This window comes from Aptenodytes patagonicus, chromosome 3 (assembly GCF_965638725.1).
Source record: "Aptenodytes patagonicus chromosome 3, bAptPat1.pri.cur, whole genome shotgun sequence".
NCBI lineage: Eukaryota > Metazoa > Chordata > Aves > Sphenisciformes > Spheniscidae > Aptenodytes > Aptenodytes patagonicus.
Genome location: NC_134951.1, coordinates 37,743,381 through 37,767,018, shown reverse-complemented (window position 1 = coordinate 37,767,018; position 23,638 = coordinate 37,743,381). Strand labels below are relative to the sequence as shown.

Genomic DNA, 23,638 nt, shown 5'->3' with positions numbered 1-23,638 from the left:
TACTCTGAAAAATACCACGAATTATAGGGAGGGGGGGAAAAAAAAAAAAATCTTCAAAAGAGAATGTCATCTATCAGTATCAGTATTTAAGCAAATCAAACAATAGGGTTTTGCAGAGAGGTGGAAAGAACAAGTAACACCTCTCTGCTATTTATGTCGTTACCCCAGCAAGAAGTATGCATTTTATCTGGCTTACTGCATACAACTAACATTCAATGTCTCCTTGAAAGTCTCCACACAAAAAAAATATTGTTCTATAGAAGCAAAATTATTCAACTGCAGACATGTTTCTTCCTCCCACCTCTCAATATCCATTTTTTTGGTAATTGTTGCCTTCAATTTTCTTAACAAATGCATGCTAATCCATAAGCCCTCCCCCAATCAAGTAAACAGGGTTTTCAAGGGTTTTGCAGGCATGATGTTTCTATTAAACACCAGAACTAGATCGTATGTGTTAGTACATAGTAATACTTCGGGATTCTTTGGGAATCACAGCCTCTGAAATTAGAGACAAACTTACTGTTCCACAAAGGCAAAATATTATGTTGTTCAAGTATGAAAATAGTGATGTCCATCAAAAACTGAAAGGAGATTTGTCAAATAACAAGTTTACTTACAATCACAGGTTCCACTACCATTCTTCGTAGCGTTCCTATTCGTATACTTCGACAGTTCAGAATGACACTTTCACAGGAATTTTGATAATTTAGAGGTACAGCTTCAGTTACAATCTCTTGAGAAATAACTTTACGACGTTTTATTGGAGTGTTAGACACAATGTTCCCAAACTGAAAAGTAATTTTCAAGGTTTCAGAATGTCTCACTAAGATTTATGGCTAAAACAAGCTTGTCAAAAACTAGTGACTAAATTTTCAGCTACTTTTCTGTTGGTCAGCGGGATTACTTACTACAGCATCCACTTCAACCATATACAGAAGGTAGAAATTTCCTAAAGGACTTTTTGGAACACTTGAAGATGATAATATTGCTAGATTCAAGAAAAAAACATAAGCTGACACTTGTAGACATTTTGTTAACATTTCCAAATCACAAATAATGCTCCTAAAATTGCCAAAACCAATTTAGTTTTCATCATTTTGAAACAGCAGCCTGGCAAAACAAGGTTATTTTTAATATATTGTATTTGTTTATTTATATGAAAACACCAGTGCTGTAAAAGCACCACAATATTGGTGGTTTTAGTTTTTCTTTCAGTTTCTATGAGTCCAAGCTTTTGGTGACTGAAAACACTGAATTATTACTGAAGTACAAGTGCATCACCACATCAGCAGGACTAGAAACTTCAAGAAATATAAATAAACAAGCCAAATCAAAATTCCTTAAAGCGACTCTACAGAACTATTAAGATGTTTTTGGGACAGATTCCAGGGTCAGAAGACTAAACACTGAAAGAAGGCCACGTGGAGTTTGGCTCCAGTTCAAGAAAGTCTCTAGATGATGACTGAAGCTATAATCTTGATGAAATCTCCTGTTTACCAACAGAACAATCTTACAAAAAACTATTAAAATAAAAGGAAGCTGGCTGATAGCCGTCAGATTAATATATTGATTTGTTATATTGCTTATATTGCTCTACTTTGTTGAAGGATTTTTCTGTACATTAGTCTTTTCTTTGGTATTTATATTGTTTCATAAAGCTGTCCATTAATTAACATTCTTTTGGGTTACAAAATACAATTAAACTCCCACAGAAAAACATTTTAAGGGATTCAATATTTCTATTAAGACTAAATCTCGACAACTATTTTGAAGTCCCTAATCACTAGCCTATCTTGGCCATAATTCAAAAATATACTTTTGGATGCTTTATTTAAATACAGCGGAGAAGGCAGAGATCCTTGTAATTAAAATGTTTTCCTAGGACTCTTACTGAAGAGAGCTTTTCATTTTTATCTGCTGGACTAGCTAAATATTATTAAAAGCTCAAAACTCAAGTCACAGACAAACAGTAAAGACAGGAATTAAAGTGGTGCTACATTCAAGTAGCCTCTTCAGTAAAGAATTAATGAGTATTTTGAGAGAAAAACAAATGAACAAAGCTTCTTAAAGCTTCTAGCATATCCGACACAAACAGTGTGATACCTGCCATTCTTGGTAGTTTCCTTGAATCAATACAAAGTTTGTGTTAAATGTCACAAAGAAAAAAAAAAGTTTCCCTTGTTTTCAAAGGCAAGCTCTTTTCTACTTTTGTCTAAAATATGCAGTTAATTTCCAATGTTGCAACTGGTTCTTAAAGACTAGTGAACAGGAACATATGGGTATACAAAGGAAAACATTTGGGAGAGTTTCCGGAGTGTTAGCACCAGTGCCTTCACAATACAACGCCTTCAATTAATCCAGCACGTAACGCCAGAATAACTGAAATTCAAAACTATTTATCATCCAAGCTTTTAGCCCCACAGTTTTATTGTAGGCTAGAGGTTCACAGTGTTATATTGATAGTAGTGACTAATTATACACCACATTATAAACATTCATAACTTCATCAATTACAGCACTAGAATGTTGGCTTCTGGATCTCATCATAGCATGAAGGTTTTGGCATCATTACTTTAGTGTTCTAACTCAGAAAACACAAAGGATTTGAGACTGCAGGTGGAAATCTGATCAGATACTCTTGTTGAACCAAACTCACAATAGTGAAACTGGACAAGTGACCCAAGAATGGTTTTAATCAGCACTATTAATTCAACACCAGTTGCCACAGGGAATTTATTCTTCTTAATGGCTCACTATCGAGGTGGTTATGTTTTTAACATACCGTGAAAGCTGTCCCCTTTGACAGCACTTAAAGAGTCTGCTCATGGTGCATTTTTTGTCTTTGTTTATCCAATTCTTGCAGTGGTACTCAACTAAAAAACAAAAGCCCCACCATGAAATCCTTAAAATAAGTGCTATTAATTGGGACAGTTGTCAAAGTATTTTAATTTTAAAGGGCCACTATTGTTCCCAGTGTCTCTTTACACGTTTAACTTTGCATGTCCAAAGTCTTACCAGGCAACAGCTGGTACTGACATTCTTCTGCAAACTAAGTAGGCCCTTGAGTTTCATAGTGATACCCTGCCCAGTCTCAAAGAGTATACATTCAACACAGAAGCATCTATGTTAAAAGCATAATTCAAATCATTATGAACGCTTGTAAAAATATAATGAACACATTTTCTTATGCTTCCAGTATTATGTAAGCAGAGATACTACTCAATGAGCTTCTAAATAAGAAAAGCAATCAAATATAGTCAACTTCTGACAATGCAAGACAAGCCTTTACATTTTCCATTTATGATTTGATTTTTGTTTTCTTTAAACAAAGCATTAAATAGTACCTGATCTTTCATTCTTGCTTTTCTTGGTAGTGTGACTGCAATTTCTGTATCTGTTGTTATACTACCTATTCTCTGTTCTATTCCACAACTGTTTTCCTTTAATGCTGCTTCCACCTTTCCTGTAGAAGGAGCTGGGGAGGAGCGGGCTGAATCTGCAGGACGAGGTGAAATGCTTTCCATTCTCCTAGTGCTGCCACTATCCTCCTCCTCATCATCATCACTAGACAAAACAACTAAACAGAAAATATTAAATTCTCAACCACTACATTTTTCTGTAACAGAAATTTCTTTTCAAGCAATGGCTTAAAAGTAATTTATGTAATTGTCCTGCAGTGCCAAAAAAAGTCCACATTTATCATTATATTATGCTTTTATTAATGTTTATTTGGAATCTGATCGCAGGCGCGCTCTCCCTCATTTTTTATTTCTCATAATTAACTATACAAGAAATGGGTATCATTAATCCGCCTCTAGACACTGAAGTGAAGCCATACATTTATTGGTTCAATCAAGAACTGACAGTGCATAATACAGCTTAAGAAAAACTGACAAGAGAAATTATGACTTAAATTGTTCAAATCAGTAAGACAACATGGTCTAGTAAACTAAGCATGGAACTAGAAACATAATTTCCCAAATTCCAGTTCCTTCCTGCTTATAAATTGAGTTTACGCAGAGAAAGCACAAAAATTAACATTTTACAAATGATGAAATTTAAATAAACGGGAAAACCTGGATAGTGTTCAGATGCGTAGCTCAAAAGGAAAGAGGAAAAAAAAAATATATATCAAAGACTGTCTTTCCCTTTGGGAGAATGAACAATGGAATTCTGCTGAGAATGTTTTTTGTAAAATTATAAAGTGTAAGTCTTTAAAAAAAAAAAAAACAGAAAAAGATGCATGAAATAATTTTTGTTTTCCCCAACGTTCATCTTTCTCAGAGAGTACCTCAGTATACGACAAAGAAATTATACGAAGGTCTGTCCCTCTTCCCCAAGAACATACCCACAAAAAAATTCCATGCAAAATCAGTAACGTAAACCTGTAAGGACAGTTCCTTCATTATACAACATTTTGGGTTTCCAGTTTATGGCTATATTCATAAAAAGGTACTTACTTGGATCATTTAGTTCCGATGGTCTTGTACTCCTTTGTCTTAAGCTTCCTGTAATTTTAGGATTTTTTGTCCCAGTTATAAGACCAACTTTTCCATTCTGTCGTAACATAGAATGTCCTACAACTTCATTACTCAGTAGAATATCCGTTGGACCTTTCCCAGCAGCAGAACTATAAAACTTCTTTGTGTTGAACCCTGTACCTGAAGATTTTTGCCCTGTTGAATTCTGATGTATTGAAGACCGTGATAAAGGTCCCACAGATTCACTTAATGTCACAGTTTGTCTGGAGACTCTTTGCAAATCCTTTAGAGAAGCACTTTCACAATGTCGGCATTTGGTCTGATTTTCATTTGCCCGCCCACAATGTGGGCAATCAGTAGAATAATCAATTTGTTCCAAAAGCTAGAGGGGACACACACACACAAAATCAGTAACTGTATAAATACAAAGATACATTTCCAAATCTTGCATTAAATTTCTGTTCAGAATGAAGACTGACAACTATATTAGCAATTACAGTAAGCCCAGAAAGCAAACATTAAAATAGTTTGACTTTTTCCATGTAAGAAAATGAAAAATATTCTAAAAGGAATACATGTCATTTGTGGCAAGAAGGTCCAGTTACATCATTTCTGTAAAAATAGTTTCATTGGACGAAAATAAAGTAACATAAGGATCCACAGAGCAATGCTAAAGAGGACTAGAAGCAACCTCCTAGGTCACGAAGTTAATTTGTCCTCCCAAGATATCTTCTAACAGCCTGGCAAAGCATGCAGAAAAATCACTGAGAGAGAAAGGGAGGGAGGGAGGGAGGGAGGGAAAAGAAAAGGAAATATATTGTTCTAGAGTCCAGTATCTCAGAGAAGAAAACAGGACTTGAGGAAATGGAGTTCCCCAAACTTTCAAAAGGAAAGCAGGGACTACAAGGGAAAATATATCCTATCGCTACAAAGACAGAGATGTGTTTTGTTTCTCTCACATGTACTAGGTCCCACTTAATTACCTATCACAAGTGCAGAACCTGAACTTTAAGTCTAAGGGATTCAATACTAACACATAAACTACTGAATGTGTACTGAGTTGAATATGAGACACCTCTAGAACTGAAATTTAAATGTATGTTATTGTCTCCTGGAGCACTGAGCTCAAATGACATAACCACTGTACTGTGAATTACTGAAGATAATAAACAAATACCTACATCTCACCAAAAACTTTTTGAACCTATTTTCAAAACATAGCTATCACAATTTTCACCCCCACCGCCAGCCATGAACACCTTTCCAATAAAGAGGGCTTCCTCAGGTGTGGCACCTTCAGGCATTTTTAAAACAAATGTAAAGACAAAAGTCATACAAAGAGAATATATTATTTTTACAAAATTTCTGCAATTTAACAAAGCTACACATACTGTAGCAAAACAGATGCAAAAAAACCCAGTGTATAAAATGGATCAGACCTTTAAAACCTGAGTGGTGGGATAAGATAGCAAGTGACATGAAAACCAGTGTTGTGCTTCAGTGCTCAGTTACAGGATGTAGTTTTTACAAATATACTGCTAATCATATTGAAGAATTTCAATCAGACATTAAAATATTCGATAGAAGCTACCAATTGTACCTGAAGGATCGTAAATATAGAATAACTGCAGCCCGCTACCTCAACCACACACAAAAAATTTAAAACCAACTTCCTTTCCAAGGTTTGAGAGCCTGCATCTTGATGGTAGGGGTAGCCAGTGTTTAATTAAGAGGGGCATACTCTTTTTTAGACTCTATTTTAAGATAAATGACTACTTAAGTAGATGAGTTCTACCTAAATGTGTCTGCCTTATAACCTGTATAATACAGCATTTTTTTAAACTTTGAAATCTGCAAAATACAAATACTATATGCCCTATACAAACGCTCTGCCCTATCTCTAAATGTTTCAGAATCCAAAGCTTTTGTTATTTTTCAACTTTTTTTTAGTAAGCACATATGAAGCAGAAAATCCTCCTTTCTTTAAAAATTATGTACATTTTTAACAATAAGAAAGTGCAACCTGTTATAGTCTAGTAAGATGAAAATGATTTGCACTTTGCCTGACAAGCAGCTGCTTATGTCTGTAATTCCTCTGGCATAAAACCACAACCAACACTTTTGAATTGTTCAGAGGTTCCATAAACCTCCAATCGATCATCTGCACGCTTTGGCAACTCATGACTCATGAAAATGCATATGGTTCATGACAAATGCATAAATCATTGTGCTAAATCCCTTAACTGTAATAAAGGATAAAACTCTTAACCCATTTAAAAAAGAAAATAAAACCAAGAGTTGTGCTAGTGAATTCAGTTGCACCAAGATCTGTTCTATATCCAGAAAGTGTATCCACAAACTATACAGTCTTACAGGATCATAACTATCCTATGGGATTGGAGTAAAGGTTCATCTAGCCCTGTGCTGTACTTTCAACAGTGGCCAGTGGTAGATGGTTTGGAGCACAGGGAACAGAGTAAGGACATATCCTCCTTACTTGATGTCATTACCAATTTAGACATTTCCTGAATTAGCGGTTAAATTTAAATCAACCTATTTAATGATGATGTAGCCTCACAAATTTTATCAATCCCTTTTTGAAAACTCATAATACATCATGTGAAAAATATGGCGGTTTCGCTGTTTTTAAGCTTACTGCTTGACAGCTTTACCACAGGCACTCAACTCTTGTGTCTGAGAAAAAGTAACCGGTTTCCATTCATGACTGTCGGTGTTCTCAACTTTACAGATTTCTACGATATGCATGGGAAAAAGTACCAGATATAATTATTAAAAACTGTTTACAAGTGCAATCTCTCTGATGGCTTTGGAAATGAAATCACGCCCCTGGAACAACGTAATCGAGTCTGCCGTGTTTTTATCAGGGAGACAGAACAGCTTGTTTTAGCAATGTGGTCAGCTACACGCAGTCTGGCTCAAGGACACCAAGCTGCTGATGCTTCTACATACAGCTCCAGCCCTCACTTTCCACGTGTATACAATGCAGGAAGTAGTTCTGGAAGTCAGTACCATGGCTTTGTAATAGGGAGGAATATGCTGAAAGCACACCTCGCTTCTACATGTACACAGAGTCTTCTAGTTAGAGCTAGGAGTTACTGCAAACGGCCTACACAGATCTCAATCCAGCCACAAACGAGGCTGCTCTCCTTCCTCTCATGCTAATTCACATAATTTCTAAAGAAGAAACTCTGTGTATTAGAAGATGACATTTGTTAGATCTTCAGACTGAAAATTGTTTTACCAAGGCAGTGACAAGATTCCATGTATTTTTAAATTGTTTTCTTCAATGACCATTTCAATCTAGAAGACTGTTTTCTGCTTTTATCCCTTACCTGACAGGACATAAGCAATTAATATTTTACTTCTTTAAACAAACATAAACAAAGTTATTAATGTAATAATTAAAACAAAACCCATGGAGCTGCAATGTCTTTTGTTTTGTTTTTAACTGCTTTGTTACTGCATTACTTAGCTTTTATAGATCATATCTATATAGATATCATATGTAGATCAAAACTCAGCTATTAAAATTTCCAAGTAACGTCATATTAATTAACTAAATATATAACGGAGATGCGTAAGAGTAGTACCAAGTGCTTCATCCTAACGAAGAAATACAGTCTGACTTACTTTCTAATACACAGGAGCAAACACAAGCTGATTATATGTAATAATCACAGATCTACCTTTTTTTTTTTTTTTTAACCAAGATCTCCTTACAGGAAGTTTTGCTTTGGTAAGTCATACAGTGTGACCTATATAATGTGGGCATTATGAATCTTCCATAATAACCTGGGAAGATGGTAAGAAATACGGAGCGCCTTACAGGAATTTCCAAAATATCTTACATCTGATATTCAGAAAAGTTCCAGACAAAACATCCTGGTTGCCTGCATCTAGACCAGAGAATGCCATTTGGATACCTGTGCTAGTTTCACTGAGAGAGAGCGAGCAACTTAGTAAGAAGTACTTGCATCTTTGCAGTACCTCTGTCTTTATTGTTATAACGAGTACAGAAAATCATGACACTTAAAAAAAAAAATCTGTCAAAAAGTAAAATACTGTTCCTCTATTTCACAGACAACAAATCAAAATTAACAGTTTCTGGTTTATTGATCAGCCAATCAATTTAAACACAAGTTCTTTCGCTTTCCAGTGCAGCACCTGTTTGTTCAAATCAGAAAATAAGTATTTCATAGCTAGTATCAATGTTAACACTTAAGTACCTCTATCATAACTTTTTTAAAAATTTAATTATGTAAATCTTTCTCCCAACTATAAGGATTTTTAGAACATCAACTTCTTCTACAACTGAATGCCTGTTTTTAAAATATGCATCAATTTTTAAAGTTAAACAGAAGTTTACATGGTTTTTAAATCTAACCCACCTTTAACTGGGTTAAGCATTTTTTTGTAGCAGAAGATAGAGTTAAGTCAGATTGATATGAATTGCAGTGACGTTTCTGTTGCACCTTTCTCTTAATTTCAGATTCTGATTCTGATTCTGACTCTTCTGTGTTTTCCATTATACTGTCTAGGAGGGGAAAAAAGCAAAAATGTTAATAAGAAATCTCTACTCATATGCTGTTAAAATTATGATCAACTTATTTCTTCACATACACTAACTTGAACTAAACATAAACACCTTTTTAAACACCCAACAGACTACACTGCTTCAAGTGTCTCATGATTTGTTGTATGAATAACAAATTCCCCAAAGTAACTTTTAAAATGTTGTTTTATTAATACTATTTCAGTGTGTCTCGGTGACAATTTGTAGCTTAGTATATTTGGAGGAGGCTTTGGACTTGAAAATCTATACTAACTTCGCAACAACTACAATGGAGTGTCCGCTACCGAAAGCGGGAGGGGATCTGCTAGATTATGCTGATGGTAATTTTCACTAAAGGACTGCTGGTGAATGCATTTAGAGTAATTGGAAATATTCTGTGTAATTAGAATTTATTCCTTCAACACAAGACTCAGCAGTACAGTGAACTATACTGCCATATCCTGTTTTATATTGGGGCATTCATTCAAATACTGGAAGAGTATAGGAACAAAGAAATCCATACTCTACTTCAACAACATACAGACTGAGATTTTCTTTTAAGAAATGCAGTATGTTGTACAAGAGTGCCTTAATTCAGTTTAATGTTAAAGTGCTACTTACACTCCCTAGTTTAATTGCAGTCTCCATACTGGAACTTTTTTAAGTCTGTATATTTTTAACAGATATGAACACTTCTTCAATACACATACTGATAGTCTCACAAACATCCTACTATTAGAAGACATCTCAAAAGTAAAGAATGACTTGCTTTCAAAAAAGAAACAATAATAAGTGGGGTTTTTCTAAGTTAACTTACTTTTGCGTAGAATTGATGAAGTTCTACTTAACATTAACCTAAAAAGGCACAGTAGAATAGCTGGCCAGCGTAGACGGCTAAGCAGCTGAATAGCAGGTTTACAGACTGTATCTGTACTGACAAAGCTCAACCAAACACAGTGATTTTTCTTTTCCAATTTCACAATTTCTGCACCTCAAAGCAAATTATATTTTCCTCTTTTGCATCTCCATCAATGGCCCCTAACCAATAAGAGCATATTTCAGTTGAGCTACAGGGCAGTGCTGATGCTGGCTCTTCTACTCACTACCTCAGTGCCTGAATATACTTCATACCAAGTGTTATTTACGTTTTGCATATACTAACAGCGCTACAGAAGTTCCTCGTCAATAATTCAAGAACAAGCTGGGGGCTTGGGCTCGGACTAGATGATCTCCAGAGATCTGTTCCAACTCCAACAGTTCTATGAGTCTAAATTTTCCCAATTGCAGTTGTTTTTAAAATAACTGAAGCCTAATTTAAAATTAATTATAACATGACTGAACAGGTTGCAGAAATCTGTCAAAAAAGGCAAAATCCTCCCTTCATGCACAAACTTGTATAAATCTAGAATAACATGATATAAGGATATAAATAGATATATTAAAGGTTACACAAAGTTTGGCAACACACCCACCCAAAGCAGGTATTCAAAAAATTATTCTGCTTAAAAGAAATAAGAACTCTAAACATAACTTACCCACTCCTTGAGGCCGTGGTAACCTAATGTGGTCTGCTTCTACTTTCTGAAGCTGAGGGGGGTATTCTTTTCTGGAAAATAAATCAGATATAATGGTGTCTGTCAAAAGAACAACTGTATAATTTAGCCATAATTATACATGAACAAAATAAACCTGAAATGTATCTGAAAGCTACAAATAAACAAACTTCTCCTATTACATGCTATTTGTACACTTAAAAAAATATTACCAGAATGCCAGGAACAGCTACAGTAAAGGTCTTAGAATTGTTTCTGATATAAATCCCCTTTGATAGTAATCAATAGTTCAGGAGTGTCTCACTTTCAGACCCAAGTCTTCAAAGACTGAAGCCTGCATCTCCCTCTCCTCATTCATGAAGCACAAGATAGATACTTTCAAAATCCAAAAATAGAAACAACTATTATTTTAATATTAAAGTAGATTCCACAAGTTCCACAACTTAAAAAACAGGAAGAGAAGATGCAAAACAGAGGAAAGAGATCTGATGTCAAAAATTGTTGTGGCCAAAAACTAAAAAGAACAAGCCAGGAAAAGACATAGTTCCTACATATTTGTTTTAAAAATATATTAATATAGACAAATTAGTGGATAATAAAACTTTCGTTGGTATAATTTGCATAATATATGTATCATATTTTTTGTGCAAATTAATGCAATATAAATCATTATAGTAATATTTTTTTGAATCTCATGAAAGATATTTTCAGTTTACACACAAGTGTGTCAAATCGTGCTACTAGCAAATTAAGACTCCTGAAGCTCACTGCATCTCAGTTACTGTTTGTAGTAGTTCTCTTCCTCAGCTGTCTCACCCTGCTCTGCAGCTGTAGATTACTGTTCCTCTTAAAACAGAAAATGGCAGACACCTGAAACACAGGAGGCCTTGCCAACAACTTCAGCAGGAACTGTTTTTATTGGTAAGTGAAGCCAGTGCACCGGGCTGCAAATGGGTCACACTCATCTCATACTGCTACTTCTGATTACAAGGACATTGATCAACAGCAAGGGGGCAAAGAAAACAGCTGCAGGAAGTAACATCTCAAACTAAGCTAAATTTTGAGGACCCACCTGACAAAAATTTGGCTATGGCCGAAGCAGACTTCAGCACTAGGCATAAGTTTTTATTTCTTTCAGCACAGCATTTCCTAATGCATCAAATTATAAAACCTTTGAATTTTCTGCATTTCTAGGTACTATTTCTCAGGGTTTTCCCATATTTTATTATTAACTAACATCTTTGGAACAAGATTAATCTACAATGCCCTTTGGGATACTTCTTACCAAATCTGGCCCTCTAAATGTATTAGCCCACTACTAAACACAAACACACTTCATTGTGTTGAGGGGCTGCAGTGTGAAGGAAAACTCGGGCAGAAAGGAGGACTGAGAAACAAGCATGGCTGGATTGCAACACAGAATGCAGAGACATCGCAATACTTTACCGAGTGCCCGCAAGCACATCACAGATGACAGATTAAGTAGTTTCTTTGTTACTGATTGTGTCAAACGTTTCTGAAACAATCCTGCTCCCCCAAAAAAATTTTTTTAATGCCTGCACACACAAAAACTGAACCAAAAGCAGAAACTCAACATGAATATTTGTTCATAAACTGTGTATGGTTTTTTTGAACATTTTGTTTAAAAATTCAAATCACAAGGGATTACTTTAAAGGCAGAATTGGTGGAAATATAAGGCAGAGCTCAAACTAATCATTACATAATGAGAAGCTGTTACTATCAAAACCAAATGATAATGACATTCTAAAGGGTAGAAAAAACCCTGTAACATTATTGTAGATGATTTGAAAAATATAAAGTTTGCAGTTCGGATGAGTGAGCTGTTGTCTGACACATTATAATTATCTTCCAGTAGTATTTCATAACAATAAGTCTTGTTTTGAACATAACCACTGTTAGAAAAATTATTTTCTGTAAAATTTTTTACATATAAGACATTTAAATTGATATTTAAGAGAAACAATATTGAAACTATTTGACATTTAATTGAAAGCAATGAAAACAACACGGTAGATTTAGAATACTAGAATTTCTTTTAAAAATTAGTTTGACAATTCAAGGTCTCTGGACATTTGTAAGTTATTATTTTTCTTCTAAAAATTGTACAGGTTTGTATTGCATTTTTAACATGCAACATATATTTATCTTTTTAAGATAATAAATTCATCACTTACCATATATTGCTAAATAATTTTTTGACAATAAATTGGAACACAGTAGCATTATTTACCCTTGTCTGAATTTTGTGTTATCAGCATAGACTCGATACTTATTAAATGGCCAACCACTTGCAAGAATATGCAAGGGCCAGCAGAAAACGTGTATCTTTCTTCTTCCACAATGTAAGACTTTTACTCCTATGCTCACAAGGAACCAGTAACACCCAAACCTAAGTTATGAAAAACAGCTCCAAGTCAACTGAGGCTTCCCAACACAGTTTTACTTCATTAGCAAATCAAGGTCAGGTTTGAAGTTGCTTTGAGTTAGAAATAAAAGTGAAGACAATTTTAAACGCTACCTAACTGTAGATTTCATCTGAAAATGCTTTCTTGGAGACAGTAACAGCCCTCCCACAAAACGGCAGCAACTTGAAGCGCCTCCTACTAGCTTCCTATCCTGAAAACCCCCACACAAACAAAAAGGCAGAGACCACCACCGCAAGTTTTTACAGATGACAAAATGAAGCCCCTCTCCTCAGCACGATGTTTGTTGCCATTTGAACAGCTGCAGATCCATTGATACCTTCTCCAGTAAAGTACTTAGCACACTGCGCAGTTTAATTGCATGTGAGTGCAGAAACAGAATGGAAACTATAGTTGTTTTTTTAAATCAAACATGACACCTATCTTTAAAAGGACTATTTGGAAAAGAAAAAAATTCTTAGATTAAAAAACATAAAGCACTTCAAAACAAATGCCTTCTTGCTGTTAAATCCTAACAAACTAATAGTATTCCCTTTCGAAAGGAATAAATGAGAGATCAAACAGCTAAACAGATCAAGATGAAACACTGTCTACATACTGTGTCTAACAGAAAAAACAAGAAATACAGTACTGATTGCTGTTCCTGCCACCCTAGCAAATATTAAAAATGCACACATCTTTTTTTGCCTGTTAGGTGTCCTAAAAATATTTCTTATGAGATTTAGATTTTGCTTGAAGAACAAGGCTCCATGCTCAGAGATTAAATAATTTTAGGCATCTCATTTATCTCATCCATTACAAGCAGTTATGATTTTAATACCTTTACGTACAAGTGAGGTAGACCAGTATTTGATAAAAGCAACCTCAAGAAGTAGTAAAGCATCAAACAGCAAAACATTAAATTACAAGACAGAGAAAGATCAGACTCTTCCTGCAACAGACACGACGAAAATACTGAAGTACACTGGACTGTGTAGAGTCCTGAACTTTTGACACGTCTTAACAGCTAAATGGTACAGCATTCTTGACTGTTTTGCCCAGACAGAATGGTGTCACTGATTCAGTATTTTCAGCACACATTCAAGATTACTGCCATATTCCTTTGCTGATGGAATTGGACCTTACTATCTTCACCTTGAGCTGGCAGACAGACCTCTGTGACACCCTCCAGCCAAAGTGAAACTTTAATATTAAAATTTCTTCTCTAGGGGAAAAAAAAAGGGGGGAGGCGGAGGGGTGCAGGACGGGGACAATTTCTGTCTACGCCAGAAAGGAATAAACCTAAAGAAACATCTGGATCTGGGAATTTAGGATACAGTGCTGTCTTAGATCAGAGCTTTCAAAACTACCCACAATCTGGTATGAGCCACAACAAAAATACCATTTATGTGCAAGGCTGCACCAACTGCTAACAGCGTTTCCTCACTCTGCCTCTGTATACTGCTACTTGGAGGTATACCACTGCAGGCAGGCTGTTGGTTTCTACATCGTTACACAAAAACAGAGTGAAGCATGATAAGATAGGAAGCACCAAGCTGCCGAGGTGAGATTTACCTTCAGTGTATCTTATAGGAAAAGCAGAGTACAAAAGTCAAAGACTGAAAAAGAGAAGCAGCAGCACAGGGAGTTGGGTTTTTAGTACGCAGGTCAGTAGCCCCATTTGGCCCAGAAAGTCAGGAGTTGCAGCTGCAGTTATCATGATGGTAATGATTAAAACTAAATTTAGCAGCTCATCTTCCCCTGCTAGGACAGCAACAAAAAGCAGGGAAGGAAAAAAGAACATATCCAGTAGTACTGGATTATGAAGCAGGAGGTGACCCCAAGGAAAAATGAAGATCACCAGCATGCAACTCAACCCTAGTCTTCCTGCGACATACAGTACCAAATTAAAAACATTAATAGCGGAACTATGTTAACTAGTAACATAAATGCAGCACAAAGAAAACCAGGAAAAAATACATGAACTCAAAGCCCAGGCAGCAAGAGGATGACCAAATCCTTTCTTAGAGGGCCAAAACTAACTGGTATCTCTTTGGCATTTCTTTTAAGAAATAACAAAAGGCAGTAAAACAGAAAGGCTTGATTTTAATACTGAATTTGAAATAAATCTAGAAAATCCTGAATTCACAAAGAACAGATCTACGCTACATTTCTGTGTTATTTATATCATTATTGGTTAAACATTATATACACTGTTTAAACAAGTCAACCTGATATCAAGCGTATACTGCCAAAAAACACCTACATAGACAGGATATTTACAAAAACTTAATAAATTCATTACTATCAACAAAACATTTACACTAACACATAAATTTAAGCTATATAGAAAGAAAAACAAATGTATGGTATTTCATACTGCTAACAAAATATTAACAGCAGTAAAACAGATGCAAAACGAGTGAGAAATGAGCTTTACAGTGTGCCTGTTTTGCTATACATTTTCTGTTAATTGCTTTAACGTATACACTTCATGAACAGAATGTACACAGTAATGCAATAAAAACCTTCAATGCTATTCAAACCAAGTTGAGATGACAGAGTGAAAGCTGTTAAACACCCTACTAAGATATGCTTCAGAACCATTCCATTACACGAAGTTTGCTGCTCTATGAAAAGAATTAGCAGTGAATTATTAAATTCCAGAGAAAGTTAAAAAATTATCTATTTTCACATTGGATATATAAATAGATAAATTTCCAGTGGAAATGTACCCAAAGTTCACATTAACATGGTAGTATTTAGAGATGGATGTAAAGGTCCTTTATGGGTAAAAAGGAGTAAGTGAACCACAAAAACAGAACAAAAACAACCAACCCCCCTCACACATGAGCAGATACGATTGACTGGATTGAATATTCTTTAACTAGCATTGATAAAGCACTCATTCAGTTAATTTTCTTAATGCTCATTGCCATGCTCATTTCATCAACAGTAAGCTTACCTTTCCTTTCGGTCCAGATTGCTTAAAATATGAAAAAAGAAAAAAAACCATAAGAGCAAAGCCCCACATGTGTTGCACATCACTAAATTAAAAAGTTATTAAATATAAACTATAACTGTTTCATTGCTTCTTGCACTCACTGGACTAGTTTTCAAATGAGCATTATTATTTTTTACAGCATTTTTGCCACAGTAATTATAAATGCACAAACAAATGTTACTTCACAGACAGCAACAGTCAGCGGTCTAAATACTACATCATCTTGCCTCTTCTGCAATGTGTAAAATTTGATTAATTCTGAACTCAACCTGGTCGTCTCACTTAATTCACTGCAATGTGGAACCTGACATGACAGAATCCTAATACATGAATTAAGATCAAGCCTCATTTCCAATCCCTGATCACCATGCAAAAGAAGACAAAACAAATTTACGTAACAACTTGTTTCCAACTATTCAAAAAATACTTAAGTGTTTAAATTGAGGGAAAAAAAAAATCAGAAAGCACTACTTAAATATTTAGGAGAGCACATGCAATCAGCTACTGGATAGAGAAGGATAAACAGAAGCAACCAGCCTCCTTCTGAGGTTTTGGCTAAAAAGAATCTCTAAAAATATTTAAAAATTAGGGCCACTAGTTTCAGAAATGCCTCCTTTAACGTCAGTGAATGTAGCTGGTGCTCACAACTTAGGTCCTTTGTATACCAAGGTTGATATAAAAATAGGTCTAACTAACCACAGCATGAAGACAACTTGAAAACAGTATCTTTCTCTCTCCTGCCTTTTCAAAACTTGCAATATGGAATGCTGTAAGCTTTTAATCTACGTGGCTGTTCCTCCCAAATATCAAAAGCCTAACAAACTTCTGTTGTATATGCATTATGCTAACATTATTCTAAATCAGAATAAATTCAAACTGTTTCCTGTTTTACTTCAGTCAAATTAAACAGAGTAATGATATTACAGAGTAATATAAACTCATTCTCCTTTCCTTTTCACAAACAGAACACTCACAAGAATAGAGTAAACTCTCTCTAACTCTCTGTTACCCAGAGGAACGGAAGGATTGAAAGTAAACCAGGCAAGAAGGTAATCCTGATAATCCTACAGAGTGCAATATGAAAACACATTCAACCTCCACAGTGCTCTGGGAAAAAAGTAAAAAGAATTCAAAACTGAATGTGACCACCGCAACTTAGACTGGGGTGGGGGTAATCAGCCAATGCTGCATGAAAAGTGGGGAAAAATTGCTTCCAACTGGAGCTAGTCTTTACAAACAATAAACACTGGTTTTGTGCGGGTCACATCTGAGTTTATAAATCCAGTCAGATCCAAACCATGTCCGTATGGAGCCATATCCAGCATCTTTGTATCCTTGGCACAGTTAATATGTAACTTGGATTAACTATTTACAGGTGCTGTAAAGAGTCACACTGTTAAGAACTGTAAATTTTAATGCTAAGGAAACTTAAAGGCAGGAAAAAAAATTTCCAGAATGCCTGATACTGTACACTGTCATTACATTAGATGCCTCACTTGCTTGTTTTAAAATCCCATATTAATACAATGCATTTAAAAGAATTCTCACTTTTGCATCTCAGAAAGATTAAGAAATGAGAATCCTGGACAGATCCAAGAATTATAACGAGCAGTGTCCCTACGAATTGCTTCATGCAGCTCATGCATAAGATTTGTTAGACATGCTGTACATACATGCTATTCCAATGCCAAGTTTTAGAGAACAGCGAGTTGAAAGCATACGACAGAACTATGCATCCTTAAACAAAGCAAAATAGTTTGAACCAACTACAACATTAATCTGAAAATCTGTTGTATCAGAAGTGAACAAATTTTAATTTCATCCCCAGATTCCACTGGAAAAAACATGAATAGTATTTATCAAAATATTATTTTGAAATGCCCAATTTTGTTGTACTGGAAACATATATTTTAAATATGAGTGCAACAGATACTCAGCCAGAACTAACACGCATGTGCAAAAAAGTTGGAGAAAGAGATGAGAAATACAGTACACATCACAAGCTCCAAATTCAACATGATAGAGACTACAACTGAGTTTCATAATTAGCTTGCCCTATGTGACACCATTCCCACCCAAAGAACCCAGTATAAATAACAGAATCTGTAACGTCAGTGCCAGAGACTCAATCTGCTCAGAACTAATTTAATCACGTTTTTATTTCTGGTTATCCTTTCAATATTCCACTATAAATTTAAGAACAATATATTAAGTTAGTTAAAACTGTTTTACCCATGTTGTTACTGATCACCATACCATAAAACAATCCTACAAATGCAAACAATGTAAAAGAACACAACTTTCTGTTGCCTGTGAATTAGTATAGGAAAAAAAACCCAACACCTTAGAACTCAATTTCCACGCTACCAGCTTTTCTTTGTCTTGATATATACCTAGAATTTTATTCTTGGTTTGCCACCCACATTTCTGCATACACTCCTTTCTGAGGAGATGCCATCAAAATTTACTTTTAAACTCAACTATTGTCTAATGTCAGTAAAAACTAGCAAAAAAAAAAAAAAAAAAAAAAAAATCGCACACAACTAAAAATATATGACCAAAAAAAATTACCCACTCTATATGCACTGGTATTTTGTATTATGAACAGTTTTAAATAGTCCTATTTTAGGTTTAGGGTTTTTTTCTTACAACTATTGTCTTCTCATTTATAAACCTACATTTTCCATATCAAGTAGCCTTGAGAACCCCCTTCTTTTTTTTTAATTTAAAAAAAAAAAAGTATGACAGGAAACCATGTTCTATTAATTTTCAATCCTGTAACTCAGAAACAGATTTAGAAGCTTTTAAAAAGTAGTCAATTGAGTCAACTGGCAAAAGATACTGGAATTAAATATCCTTTGCACAGTTCCTCTGTAAAGCTCACCCTCAATCAATTAGATCATGCAGGTTCTGACATCCTCCAGTAGCAAAGTATTGCTTGGAATTGTTATGACTATTTCCTGCCTTTGAAACTCCAAAAATATTCTTAGCATAAGAGTTAATTGTCTGTTGTTAATGTAAATGAACTACAATAACAAACCTAAAACCTCCATATTTAGCAACATTCAAGATGACTACTATCCCATTACTTCATGCAATATTCAGCTTGCCTATATGTTTTCTTTCTGCGTGTCACACATACGAAGTCGCTGCTTTTTTTTTTCCCCACATTACATTGTAGGCTTATAAAGAAGCAGGTGAGAAAGGCAAGCAGGCAAGTCTAACATCCCCTCAAGATTAAGAATCTCTGGAGGGGACTCTCTTGCATGCTGAAGAAGCCTACGGCACTTAACTAGGTAAGATGAATCCACATGCTGACTGGCTGTTTCAAAGAACCATCTCACAACAAAGCTTCATCAAGTACACTAATATTATTAAGGTCAACATTCAGAGATCCAAGAAAGAGCACTCTCGCACGATTTTGCTTACTCCAAATCATTTTAATTAGCACTGCAGATCAAGATTTTATCCCTTAGAATTAAAAAAAAAAAAAAGTGAAAGGTATGGGCATGATCACTTAGAGATGCCCCATGCTTTCCTCAATGGAACACTGAACAAATATTCTAAAAAGGACTGCACGTAAGAAAAGAGCACAGCTGGTTCAGCCTAAACCACGCTGATAACAAACCTCATCTTTCAGTTTAATTCGTGGGAAAAGCTCTGCCAATCCTCCTGTAGTCATCCCTGCCTTGCAACGATGGGAAGGAATGTAAAGGAAAGGGAGATCCCTACTATTGCATCTGCTATTACTAAGGGGAAGGAAATGTCCATGCTATTTTCCATTTACAGTTTGAAATGGAAGGAGGCAACAATGGTGTAGGTCCTCAGGGACAGGACTGCAAAATCCATTTTTCAGTCTGTTTCTTCAATGCCAGATTACCCTAATACATCACATCATTCATTCACATCAGCATATGGGCTTTGTTTTTCTGAAGATAGCAAATCGAAGTGAGGGAAGTGGGATGAAAAAGAGGATGATGTCTGCATATGATCCCACCACCCCAAAAAATCTACACTAAAAAACAGAGACAAAAAAAGGGGACAGAAGAAGGATGCTACAAAATGCTGACAGAATGAAGCACTCATGTGAGCTGGTGGAAATCCATGAAATTCATAGATAAAAAGAGCTCTGAACGGACAAACTTTGAAAGAAAATTCCTTAAAGCAATGGTTAACTCATATGTTTGTGACATGCGTTGGGTGTGAAAAGCCTGTAAAAAAAAAAAAAATTAAAAAACAACCCTGCAATTTATAGAAGTCAGATGTAGTTTTTAGTTTTCAAACCAATGAAGTATAGCTGAGTAAGATTCCCCAGTTTCCAGTCGTCCATTCTAACAACTATTTACATAAATGCAAAACCCTTGCTTCTGTTAGATGTTCCAGTTTATATGTTTTATGCTGTAGTTACAGACTACACATGAACAACAGATCTATAACAATCTTTAGATGGATTTTATACAAGCTGGAGTTGCTGTGAATTAGTATTTGATGATCACGTCAGTTATGTGAATTTCTACTGCATACTATGTTTGTCCGTTTCAAAGTATTTTCTAAACATATTTACATTAACAGGTGCTCTCCTACTGGATATGTGCCATGGTGTGCTTTAAAATTAGTAAATACTAAGATTATATAATAATAATTCCTAAATGGTAAGTTTTATGAAACTTTAGTAATTCAGATCAAAGCTCATGATCAAGAATGCACCATGTAATTACTTATGTTTCCTTAAAACACCTCATAGCATAAGGAAAACCATTACATCCAAAACCAGAAAGGACTTTTTACAATGGGAACATCTGGAGAAAAAAAAAATGTACTTAGTCTTACCTTTGCGCTGCTGTTTTTACTACTGCTGTCTGTGCATGAGCATGGTGAAAACGTCTACCATGTACCACAGTTACAGGACAAGACATATTCTGAGCATTTTCACTGCAAACATACAGAAAAATGGTTTAAGAAAAGACTCTGGTGTATTTGTACATTGTCTTAGCTAAAAATTGTGGTGTCCTGCTTCTATAATAACAGCCATACAAAATGAAAAATCAACAAAGTATTTCTGAATCAATAATACAACTTGTTAGGATCCTTTGACAGACATAAAAACATTCAGTCCTAGAATAAAATAGACAAATAAGAATAGACACAGTTTGGTTTTTTCCCCCTGGACGAAAAGGTAAAGATTTTTTTAAATTTTATCACTGTCCAAAACACTGTGAACCAGCTCTCCTTTACTCAACCCTGTCACTACAAAAAGACACTGCCTTTGTTAATGAATTATAACCATTTGTAATTAATTTTATACTTCCATCTCCACATTTTATTAAGGCATAATATTAACTTCTTTAATATGACTTAAAGGGCATAACATGTCAACAGATTGAATTGCACATTCAGGAATTTCCCTCATCTTATTACTCATAAGGAAAAATAAACGCAGCAAAGTTATGGATGTAAGATGGCTGGTAACTGAAACAACAGAACACATCTCAAAAGAAAAGAGAAGGATTCTCAGGTGCTCAAATATCTCAGCAGGACTCTGCACAGAGACAGTATATTCACCAATGCCTTTTAGCATTTCTTTGGTTTCTTCATTTGTTGCCTTTTGACACTAATCTCATTACTATGTAAAACAAGTAATTCTGGAGAGAAGATTACTTACCATTATCCTCTCTAGTAAAAGCTGATATAAAGATATAGTAGATCAATAATACAGTACTCCTTCAAAGATCATTAGACTCTAACAATTATCCTGCACACTTCTGTGACAGGACACACAACACTACATTTGAAATGTTCAAAAAACATGCAACTTTTAACAGACAGCATGTTGATAATGCAAACTGTTTCAAATTATGGAAATACAATGCTTAAATTTTTCTTGTAAAATTGCTTGGAAATTTTAACTGCACTAAATAGAATTATGTGAAAAAGCATTCTGATTGATTAATAATATTTGTCAGAAATATTATTCAGCAGAAGTTTTGCTCCTGCCGTTTGTCCTGTTATGAACATTGAAAAAACCTGAAGCACCAAAATTCCCCAATAAGCTAACAACCAATTCCTAATCCTTCCTTTACATTCCCCCAAAAGATGAAAGTGAGCAAACTGCTAGCTTGCTTTTTAAATTTCTTTTCAGTTTAGCATTACAAACCCTTTTGGGAGCCTTATATAGAGTATCATATGTCAATATTAGAAGCTTTCAGAGCATTTCTGACTGATCATAAGATGACTGTTACGATCTTACTGATCATAACATAACCATGAACCTAACAGAATAAGACTTATCAAAACCAACCAAATGGTAAAACTCTCTTTTCTAGAATATGAAGTTTAGAAACACCATAAATGTTCTGAGTTAACAGTTCAACTTCCTGAAAACTAACCTAATAGTGTCCCATTCAAACACCAACCTCTTGAAAGTAAACACACTCATCCCACACACTTCCAAGTCAAGACTATGCAACTCCAGCTGGTCAGTCATCGTCCAGACTAATTTACAGTCAACCTTCTGTTTAATGTTGTCACCTGAGAAATAAAAAGCAGACAGCTACTGTCCCTACAGGACACCCTACTTTAGGGTGTCTCAAATCCTCTCTGGCTTCCAGTTTAATGTCTTTGAAAGAGATACTAGAAAAGAAAACACAAGCAGAGTGCAGGAATGCCTTCTCAAATGCTTAGGGCTTAAGGAGTTTAAACAAGCAAGCAAGTCTATAAACACACCTATCTCATTTTTTATCATTTTATGTGTTGAATCTGAGCTTTGCCAAACTATCATGATTGGGAAACTCTAAGTCTTGTGCCCCCGCAGCACAAAACTGTTAAGCAGTGCTTCTGCTTTCTGCCTCATGCTCAAGTAGTGAGAAACTCCAGTAGGTGCTGGAATAGAATATCGCAGCCTGCTGGGTGATCCAATTTGAGTCAAAGCAGACTGTTCTAGATGGCACACTTAAATGGTTCATATGGTGTCAGATATGCTTCCAAGTAGGACAGCTGTAAAATACAATCTGCTCTATAATGCTGTTCTTTGAATAGAACATACCCAGTGCAGACAGAATCACCAGAAAATTTAATCATAAAGTCCTAGCAAGGTGCAAAATGGGCACATCTGAACTGAAATCCGCGTTTGCAAGTTTCAGCACAGTTTCAAGAAAATTACCACAACTCTAAAACCGGGGTGATGTAATGGTCAGAAAGTTCCTTGAAAGAACAAATGTTCTAGAAGTCTCAAAGAACTTACAGTGTATTAACAATATATGTCTCCTTGACGTGACCTCAGAAACCACAAAATCATTTAAAGTCTAGCCTCTGATGAAAACAAGGTTACACTATCACATTCTATCAGCTGATCCTAGGAACTTCTTAACACCGCAGATTCAAAAGGCAAAGCACAGAGGAATCTTGCACTGGGTGAAGGGATGGTTCTAAAAGCAATGGAAGCATGACATTTCAGGAACACAGGACACAACTACAGACTACATTAATTCTGCTGTTCATCAAATAACTTTTTCTACAAAATACTGCCAAAAAAAAAAATCTAAAAGGGGCTTAATAATGTGAGAAATTTGATACAAGTTATTGAAAACTAGCAAAAATAAAAGCA

At 35.3% G+C, this 23,638-nt stretch overlaps 1 protein-coding gene across 3 annotated transcripts in view; it reads right to left on the bottom strand.

Moving 5' to 3' along the window:
- SENP6 (SUMO specific peptidase 6) overlaps positions 1 to 23,638 on the bottom strand; it is a 97,705-nt gene that overhangs the window by 28,698 nt on the left and 45,369 nt on the right. For 2 of the 3 annotated variants that reach the window (XM_076333101.1, XM_076333102.1), the window contains exons 5-11: positions 20,866 to 20,967; positions 15,997 to 16,017; positions 10,590 to 10,660; positions 8,891 to 9,036; positions 4,461 to 4,863; positions 3,345 to 3,577; positions 618 to 788 (exon numbers count right to left, since the gene is read on the bottom strand). In XM_076333101.1, coding sequence (XP_076189216.1) covers positions 618 to 788; positions 3,345 to 3,577; positions 4,461 to 4,863; positions 8,891 to 9,036; positions 10,590 to 10,660; positions 15,997 to 16,017; positions 20,866 to 20,967 — 1,147 coding nt within the window. The remainder of the gene's footprint in view (positions 1 to 617; positions 789 to 3,344; positions 3,578 to 4,460; positions 4,864 to 8,890; positions 9,037 to 10,589; positions 10,661 to 15,996; positions 16,018 to 20,865; positions 20,968 to 23,638) is intronic. The other variant, XM_076333103.1, reaches the window with a different exon arrangement.